Below are 8,934 nucleotides of genomic sequence, written 5' to 3'. Positions count from 1 at the left end.
AGCCAAGTGTGTGTGTATGTGTGTGTGTGTCTACACAGCTACATGCGTTTATGGATTTGAGCATGCATACATCCATGCGTGTGTGTGTGTGTACTGTGTGTGTGTATACATGAGAATGTGCATTTGAACTCACACCAAGTCCCAGATGATGCAGGCCCCATCCGAGCTGGCGGTGACACACTCCTTGTCGTTGCTCTTGATCTTGATGCTGGTGACGGTGGCTTTGTGCTCCTTCATGGTCTCAATGAGCCGGTGACAGCCGTGCAGGATCTCCCACACACGCACCTGTAACAGGCCAGAGACTGGCACTAGGACTCAATACAATGATGCTGTTGAGGAACACCACTAAAACATTGTTTTAAATATGTATGTAATAATACAAGTTTTTTTGTGGGAAGGATGGGGGAAAAGGAAGAGCTTAAAATATTTGTACAAATGTCACATTCAAGGGGTGGTTCATTAATACTGGTGGTGCTTAATCTATGCTCTCTATTTAAATATAGACTAAAAAGGTGTCCTGTGACATGCCAGGGTGACTTTTCATCTGACCTGTCCCTCTCCTCCTCCACTAACGATCCTCTTGCAGTCCCTGGTGCCAGCGATGGCAGTCACGCCCATGCTGTGGGCATTGTGGATGACCAGCATGGCTCTGCCAGTCTCTGGGGCAAACACACGGATCTTCCCATCGTTCCAGGCTGTAAAACAATTGGAACGAGAAAAATATATTAGATGGGAATAGTCGATACATGACATTCCTAAGTATTTCTTCACTGAGATTGTGCCATAATGTGTTGCGATGATAGCAGATCTATTTGTGCTATCATGCCAAACACTGTGGCCATTCAGCAGTCTTTGGTATGACAAGGAGTGGCATGGAGTGGCATGATGGCCCAAACAGACTAGTATCCAGGCTCCTGTGAAGATTGTGTGCTCAGTCCCTCCCTAGTGTAGTACATTGGACGTGTGTCTGAACTGTAAATGGCTGGAATGGAAATGTACAGTCGAGGATCAAACCATTTATTATTATCAGGCACATTCACACCCTCGCTTTAAAAATACTGTCATTATCGTACAGGCTAGTGTGCTCCATAATATTTGACGCGAGTCTTTCATCGTTCTAACTTAAGACAATGCCATACGCTGCAATGATGGCGTACCATCCCTCCCTAGTGTAGTGCTAGCCACATCAGGGTTGTGGTTTTGATTCCCGCATGGACCACATATACTGTGTGTGTGTGTTCATTTTTTGAATGACCCCATTGCCAAACAGAACTCCTAATGGTTCCTGCCTACCGCTGATGATGCTGTGTCCGTCGATCATGAAGTCCAGGGCGTTGCAGGTCATGTTGGGGACGGAGATCCGCAGCAGCTCCTTGGAGGTCTCGGCGTGCCACACTCTGATGTCATCCTGGGAACACGTGGCAAACAGCTCCGACGTGCCACTGGGAGAGAATCAGAAACGTCGCTGGAATAAGTTTGCGACCAGTCATTCTGCACTTTAGTCCACGGAACAGGAGTTACTTTGTACTGGAGCCACAGGCTAGAATACATGTTTATGCTTTGAACATGCTCATATCGCCCTCTAGTGGGAGTAAATGGGCAATGACGGCAGAGCAATGTTGTTTGAGGCAGTCTCTCTTGACAGCATAGACTATGGTTGAGGTGCAGATAGGTAAAGACAGCTATATATTTGAGGTGACATATGGCAATCAGGTAGTAGTGATAATAGAATGTGCGCTGTAAAACAATATTATGGGGGAAAAAGAGTAAATCACGTACAGTATGTAATCTTGTCTCTAAATGGGTGCCTGTATTTTGAAGGGTGTCACTCACAAAGGGAAGGCCACGTCGTTGACTGCACTGTTGTGACTGGTGGCGATCAGCTCCTCTTTGAAGTCTGTGTAGCCAAAGCGGTAGATCTGAGCCGCCTCCGTTCCTGCAAAGAACTGGTGGCCCTCGCCTCTCACAGCGATGGACGTCACTCCCCCCTCCAACTGAACCTTCCTATGGGGGTTAGATGATGAATGGCAGAATGCCGCATTGAGTACATTATGTATTTCTACACATAGGGTTAAAAAAAATCTCAGCCCCACCTCTTGGTTTGCCATCAAATCAAATGTATTTATAAAGCCCTTCTTACATCAGCTGATATCTCAAAGTGCTGTACAGAATCCCAGCCTAAAACCCCAAACAGCAAGTAATGCAGGTGTTGAAGCACAGTGCCTCGGAAAAACTCCCTAGAAGCCATGACGCTGACGGGCTGAAGAAATGTAACCACTCTAATGTATAGGCTAAGATACAGTATGGATGCAATATGACAGTTTGAGATTATATAAACCAGTGGTTCTCAACTGGTGGGTCGCGGCCCAAATTTGGGTCGTTGGCGGTTTTGATTGGGACGCAAAAAAATACTTGGCTCTGAATTGGAACTACTAATACCAGGTAGAAAGTGTGTATGAATTATAATCAACATACTTTAAAAAAAAAAAATTATTATCCTAATTGTTTTATTTTATTTTTTATCGATTTTTATTCGATCACAGTATTTATATATAGAGTTATTAGCTGCGCTATTCAGCAGATTTGGTTCATTTTGTGGTCTCAAACGAGGGAGCTTGCCAACATTCTTCATCAAGAATAGGAGCAATATGGATTAAATTGACAATGAAAAAGTTGTGAATGTTGTTCGCTTGTCTAATATACACTGAACTGGAAGAAAGGGTCATCCCGCCGGACCTCAGGAATATGACGTGACCGATACAATCTGTCAGTGCCCACCAGTCATGAGAAATCCATAGATAGGGCCTAATGAATTCATTTCAATTGATTGATTTCCTTCTATGAACTGCGACTCAGTAAAATTGTTGAAATTGTAGCATGTTGCGTTTATATTTTTGTTCAAGTATATATTTTGAATTCTCACGCATGTTCACTCTAATATATTTATTTACCCCTGGATTGTTCTTTCTTGACTTCTTGTTTTGATTATTTGTGTATTAGTATTGTATTTGAGAGGCATTCTACTGCACTGCTGGAGCTAGTAACATAAGCATTTCACTGCACCAGCAAATCTGTGTACGCAACCAATAAACTTTCATTTGATTTTGATTTGATATAGACAACTTGATATCTTGTCTGTCAACCTGCAGCACTTACTTACTTGATGGTTTTGAAGTTCGGTCCCGAGCACAAAGTGAACATGCCATCCCCAGAGCCCACCAGGATGTCCCCAGACTTCAGCACCTTCAGTGTGTTGACACCCTGCACCAAAAAGACAAAGAGGGACAGCTGTACCAAATCTCAACTGCAGTAGGATCTCAGAGATATGAACATATGGAGGTCACTCAGGACACTGAATAAACCCACCTTGCTGAATTTCTGTTTTCGTGGCCCACAGCTGTTGAGGAGGCGGGTCTTCAGGTTGACCTTCAGGATGTCACCACTGGTGGTTCCGCAGTAAAAGAAAAGGTCGTCGTCTGGGATCTGTGATGCAACGGGGTCACCTTAGAAATAAGCTTTCCGTCTCCACCTGTACTACTTTGAGAGGCTGCTTGATATGCAGGGAAATTCTTTATCTTTATCTTAATTCAGAGGTCAATCGACCTCAGACAACAATTGCCATGTGAATAAAATAACAGGAACCTGAACTTGTGTGTTTACAGATTTCCTCATTAATAAACCATAACAAGTATTGATGAATAGTGTATCTTTGCTTGGTCTCAAAACGTACCTCGAGTGGTTAAGAATGGGTCGTACAAAATCATTTTGGGGGGCATTTGGCACCATTGTGCAATTTACTCACTGGTTGAATTAATGTTGTTTACACATAATTTCAACTAAATTACGTTGAACCAACGTGGAATAGACTAATTGGCGTCTGTGCCCAGTGGGTACTCAGTCAGTACCACTATTACTTCGAGCTGTGTCTGCTTTCTATGGTTTAGCTCACCTCAATGCATTTGACAATCCTCTTCAGCTGTCCTGTCTGGCATTCTGTAGGCCGGATCTTCCTATTTGGAAGGTCTAGCTCCCAAACACGCATCGTACCACTACAGATAAACAACATATTACAAGTGTGTTAATTCGAAAGTATTAATAATAAACTGTATTTATTTAATAATTCTCCGTCGTGTTCAAGTCCAATAAAGATCCGTTCTGATTGACAAAGTAATGCTCTATTCTAACAGCAACCCAGAGTCTCTGTAAGTCACTCACTTGCCGGCGGAGATGAAGATGTTGTCGCTGTGGTTGGTGTACTCGATGGTGAGGCAGTGGCCTGCACTGTGGGCAGAGGCCGGGCTCCCACAGATCGCTTCTTTGCTCTCAAGGTTCCACACCACAATGCTGAAAACACAAACCATTCACATTTACAGCCAGACTGTAGTATAACCTACCAATTACTGTTGAGGTTCTTCCAATGTGAAAGTAGTTTTTAAAGTGACACACTCATCCAAAGCCTGTTGTATCTAACCAATCTAATCATCTAATCAAAGGTCTGAGGACCAGCTGATTAGTAGGATATGGTGTGGTATAGCAGGACTGGAACAAAATGCTCACATTAAACTACCTCTTACCTTCCATCATCCTGTCCACCCAGGGACACAAGGTACTTGTCATTGGGGGAGAAGGCAAGTCCCTCCACCTTCGCTTTGTGGAGCTGGAGTCTGGCGTGGATCGCTCTCTTCTCATAATCCCAGATGATCAGATCAGCCTGGAACAACATAGATTAACTCTGTAATCTACTGCCATTCATGTGTTTCCCACGTTCAACATTCATCTGTAGCCTCTCCCTCCGTGCCTCCATCCAACTGTGTCTGTCTGTATGTCTGTATGTCTGCCGTTCGGTCTCTCTGTCTGTCTGCCTCTCTCTGATATCAAGAGGCGAAACATGACTGCTCTCCTAATACTAGAACGTTTCACTGTCTTTAGTTTACCTTGAAGCCCATGAAGGTGACCTGTCCAGAAGCGATGTAGCGTCCGCTTTTGGACACAGTGACACAGGAGACGTTGTTGGTGTGTCCATGGAGGAACTCCTGTTTGCCGTCTTTCAGGCTCTTCAAAATAACAGTGCAACCAAGAGGATAGATGAAGTGTTCTCTGTCTGGGTGCACTCTGAGGCCGGAAAATACGTGTCCTGTCAAAAAAAAAAAAAATTGTAAAAGCAAGTAAAGACATGCTTTAGACCAGAACTAAAGATGAGGATAGGATTATGATTGAACCTAACTCATCTGAAGGATTCAGGAGAAACTCATCAAGGTAAACAAACATGATGGATAGATTAGAGTTTTGAATGGAAACTTCTAAATACTTCCCATAAACTGAACAGCACATGACAAATTATTTAGTTATCTTCAGACACAATTGAAAAGATGACAAACCAGCTGAAAGCCCCACTAGCGACAAGCAACAGTAGTAGCTAGTACAGGTAACTACCATAGCATGCCCTGATCCTAGTGACAACAACCATATCACCCAGGGCAACAAATAACGTTAGCTAACGTTAGTATTACTTGTTACCAGATAACTTGGTTAGCTCAGCTGAATATGTTAGCTAGCTAGCTAAATAGGCTGGCAGGATATTTTACATTACCATTGAACCCAATTACAGCCTCCAGCTCAAGCCGTGGAATATCTTGCGCATCTCCAGCCATGATTCAACACAATTGCACCTCTTTTTTTTTTACTTTGAAGGTGTTTACAGCAAGTCTTCAAGCTTGTAAAATCCTATCGAGCTTCAGCTACCTTTCGCTCACTTGCCATCCCGAAAAAACAAACGTTGCCTAGCAACTTAACCATTTGTTTGGGATCAGTTTCTATGGTGATGTAGTAGTTTTGTAACGCATTTGGGTGCGTCTTTGGAGTGTGATTGGTCCATAGAGATCGGTTTCGTCTAGAAAGGTTACAGCTTTTGTCAAAATGGACTTTTCATAGCAGGTTTAAGAAAACTGGTATAGCAGGTAAGGTGAATTAACGTAGCAGGCTAGGAAAAGGGTTATGGTAAGAGTTAGCTGTAATGCAAAAACAAAACAACTTTTGAAGTCAATTTGACAGACGTTGTATTCCATCTAGACATGGCTAGAGATCTTATTAAATTTGAAACCCTCAAAGTTCCAGAATGGAGTGAAAATGGAAGCTATTGTGGTCAGGGAGAAATCCAAACCAGTCTGGAATGAATATGCAGTAAAGGCATAGGTGATGCACTTCTTGCTTTTACTTACGCAGGAAAACAAAAATTAAGGCATATGATATATTAGAAATGATGTAATATAAGTATTGTCAACCTAAACTATTATCATAATTATAAATACAGTTTTATACACATTTTCTGTATAAATAGCCTATAACATAAACGTAAATAGACCATAATAAATGTCTAAATTTGCATTTTATTCTAAAGTGTAATTATATGATACATTATCAGTACTTGTTGCAATTACAACGTGTCTAAGTCCTATCCTCAACTGATTGTTTGAACGGAATGTTGGCATATTGGCAGTTATTACGAAACATTTATGGGATCACTCCTCTAAAAACTGTCTGGTTAGTTAACAAACATACAGTGCAGATAATATATACATTCATTGTTTTACACTCTTATCAGAGCATTGGCAAACCATGGTTGACCAACTCCCTGACCAAAATGTCTGATACTTTATATTTCCATCATAAGAAGGTTCATGCCCATTCTAGAATTCTGATTCCTAATTCTATGGATGCCAGGGAGCGAGCCAGGGAACTAGGTGTCACATCTGCGTCCACTACGCCCTCTGGTGTTCATCCGGTGTCGTCATAACCTTCTGTTCTCCCCCTGTATACTCTCTCTCTCTCTCTCTCTCTCTCTCTCTCTCTCTCTCTCTCTCTCTCTCTCTCTCTCTCTCTCTCTCTCTCTCTCTCTCTCTCTCTCTCTCTCTCTCTCTATATACTCATCCCTGCCACCTCCATTCTGCCAGATCGTAATATCTGCTCAGTCTGTTATCACGCTAGCCTTTTGTCTATGCTCAAGATCCTGTTGCTCTGCTGCGCTCATTTTCCTGCCTTACACCATTTTTGTCCTCTTCTTGCAGTTACTTCTCTGTCTCCTGTTCCACATCTCACCACCAACCACCTTGCTCTGGATATCACTCACCACCATTACCTTGGATTCCCCTCTGGACCGGTTCCCCTGTTCTACTCAGCCAACTCCAACCTCACTCTACACTCCTGGTTTTTGCAACTCACCTGAGCTACCCCAGTTCTGCACTCCCCATTTCTCTGTGCTCAATAAACCTTTTTGTGCATTCATCCCGGCTTCCTCTTCTGAGTCCGCTCTTGGGCCCCCCCACCCCCCCTTCATTACGCACACCTGTCACCATCATTACGCACATCAACGCTCATTGGACTCACCTGGATTCCTTCACATTTTGATTGTCTTCCCTATATCTGTCTGTTTCCTCTTCATCCCTGTGTCAACATTATTGCGGTTTCCGTTTCCCCTGTCCAGACGCCTGTCCGTTTTCTGTCTCTGTCCTGTCCGTGGTTATTTAATGTTCACTCCCTGTACCTGCTTCTCGTCTCCAGCATCGATCCTTACACAGAGCCAGTTTTAGAAATGTTTCCAAATGAATCAAAAATGAAAAGCTGAAATGTCTTGTTAATTAGTATTCAACATGTTAAGATAAGTTGAGGAGTAAAAATTGTACAAGTCACAATAAGTTGCATGGACTCACTCCGTGTGCAATCCCCCATTTCTGTAAGGTCCCTCAGTCAAGCAGTGATTTAACCACAAAGACCAGAGGTTTCCGATCGTTCGCAAAGAAGGGAACCTATTGGGCATCAACGGACATTGAATATCCCTTTTGAGCATGGTGCAGTTATTAATTTAACACTTTAGATGGTGTATCAATACACCCAGTCAATTGTGATTTTAAAACAGAGTTTAATGGCTGTGATAGGAGATAACTGAGGATGGATCACCAACGCAAACAAAAATCCACAATACCAAACATAAACTACAGAGTAAAAAGAAGGATGCTTGTACAGATCTTTTTATTTATTAAACATGCATCATGTTTGCAACAAGGCAGTAAAGTAATACTGCAAAAAAAATGTAGCAAAGAAATGAACTTTATGTCCTAAAAATTATGTTTGGGGCAAATCCATCACAACACATCACTGAGTACCACTCTTCATATTTTCAAAAATGGTGGTGCTGCATCATATTATGGGTATGCTTGTCATCAGCATGAACTAGGGAGTTTTTTTTAGGATAAAAATAAACATAATAGAGCTAAGCACAGGCAAAATCCTAGAGAAAAACCTGGTTCAGTCTGCTTTCCAACAGACACTGGGAGACAAATTCACTTTCAGCAGGACAATAACCTAAAACACAAGGCCACATACACACTGGAGTTACTTACCAAGATGACATTGAAGGTTTCTGAGTGGCCTAATTACAGTTTTGGCTTAAATCGTCTTGAAAATCCATGGCAAGACTTGAAAATGACTGTCTAGCAATGATCAACAACCAACTTGACAGAGCTTGACACATTTTTTAAAGAATAATGGTCAAATATTGTACAATCCATGTGTGCAAAGCTCTTAGAGACTTACCCAGAAAGACTCGCAGCTGTAATAGCTGCCAAAGGTGATTGTAACAAGTATTGACTCATGGGGTTGAATACTTATCTAATCAAGATATATTACTGTTTTATTTTCCAATAATAATAATAACTTTTTTTCCCTTTGACATGCAGAGTATTTGTGCAGATATTTTACAAAAAAATGTCAATTAAATCAATTTGATTCACACGTTGTAACACAACATGTGGAAAAAGTTGAGGGGTGTGAATACTTCCTGAAGGCCATGTATATCCTCCCTTTGCAACCCTATTAACATATGCACAAATATACATTCTCATTGATAAGTAGATGAATAATCAACAAACAAATATAGCA

General features: G+C 41.9%; 1 protein-coding gene and 1 long non-coding RNA gene across 2 annotated transcripts in view; one reads left to right on the top strand and one right to left on the bottom strand.

Annotated features, from left to right (window-relative positions):
* The window catches only part of cfap52 (cilia and flagella associated protein 52), a 12,389-nt gene extending 6,604 nt beyond the window's left edge, over positions 1-5,785 (bottom strand). The window contains exons 1-11 of the mRNA XM_052490360.1: positions 5,591-5,785; positions 4,935-5,134; positions 4,575-4,711; positions 4,216-4,344; positions 3,950-4,049; positions 3,367-3,483; positions 3,161-3,261; positions 1,834-2,004; positions 1,294-1,442; positions 550-695; positions 134-285 (exon numbers count right to left, since the gene is read on the bottom strand). Coding sequence (XP_052346320.1) covers positions 134-285; positions 550-695; positions 1,294-1,442; positions 1,834-2,004; positions 3,161-3,261; positions 3,367-3,483; positions 3,950-4,049; positions 4,216-4,344; positions 4,575-4,711; positions 4,935-5,134; positions 5,591-5,651 — 1,463 coding nt within the window. The 5' untranslated portion in view covers positions 5,652-5,785. The remainder of the gene's footprint in view (positions 1-133; positions 286-549; positions 696-1,293; positions 1,443-1,833; positions 2,005-3,160; positions 3,262-3,366; positions 3,484-3,949; positions 4,050-4,215; positions 4,345-4,574; positions 4,712-4,934; positions 5,135-5,590) is intronic.
* A 53-nt stretch (positions 5,786-5,838) lies between these two features.
* LOC118389306 (uncharacterized) lies at positions 5,839-7,281 on the top strand. The gene is made up of 2 exons (XR_004826709.1): positions 5,839-5,957; positions 7,065-7,281. It is a non-coding gene; the product is annotated as an uncharacterized LOC118389306 (long non-coding RNA).
* Positions 7,282-8,934: the final 1,653 nt, after the last annotated feature.

The sequence above is a fragment of the Oncorhynchus keta genome, chromosome 32, assembly GCF_023373465.1.
Source record: "Oncorhynchus keta strain PuntledgeMale-10-30-2019 chromosome 32, Oket_V2, whole genome shotgun sequence".
In the NCBI taxonomy this organism is placed as follows: domain Eukaryota; kingdom Metazoa; phylum Chordata; class Actinopteri; order Salmoniformes; family Salmonidae; genus Oncorhynchus; species Oncorhynchus keta.
This window is presented reverse-complemented; position numbering and strand designations above follow the sequence as displayed.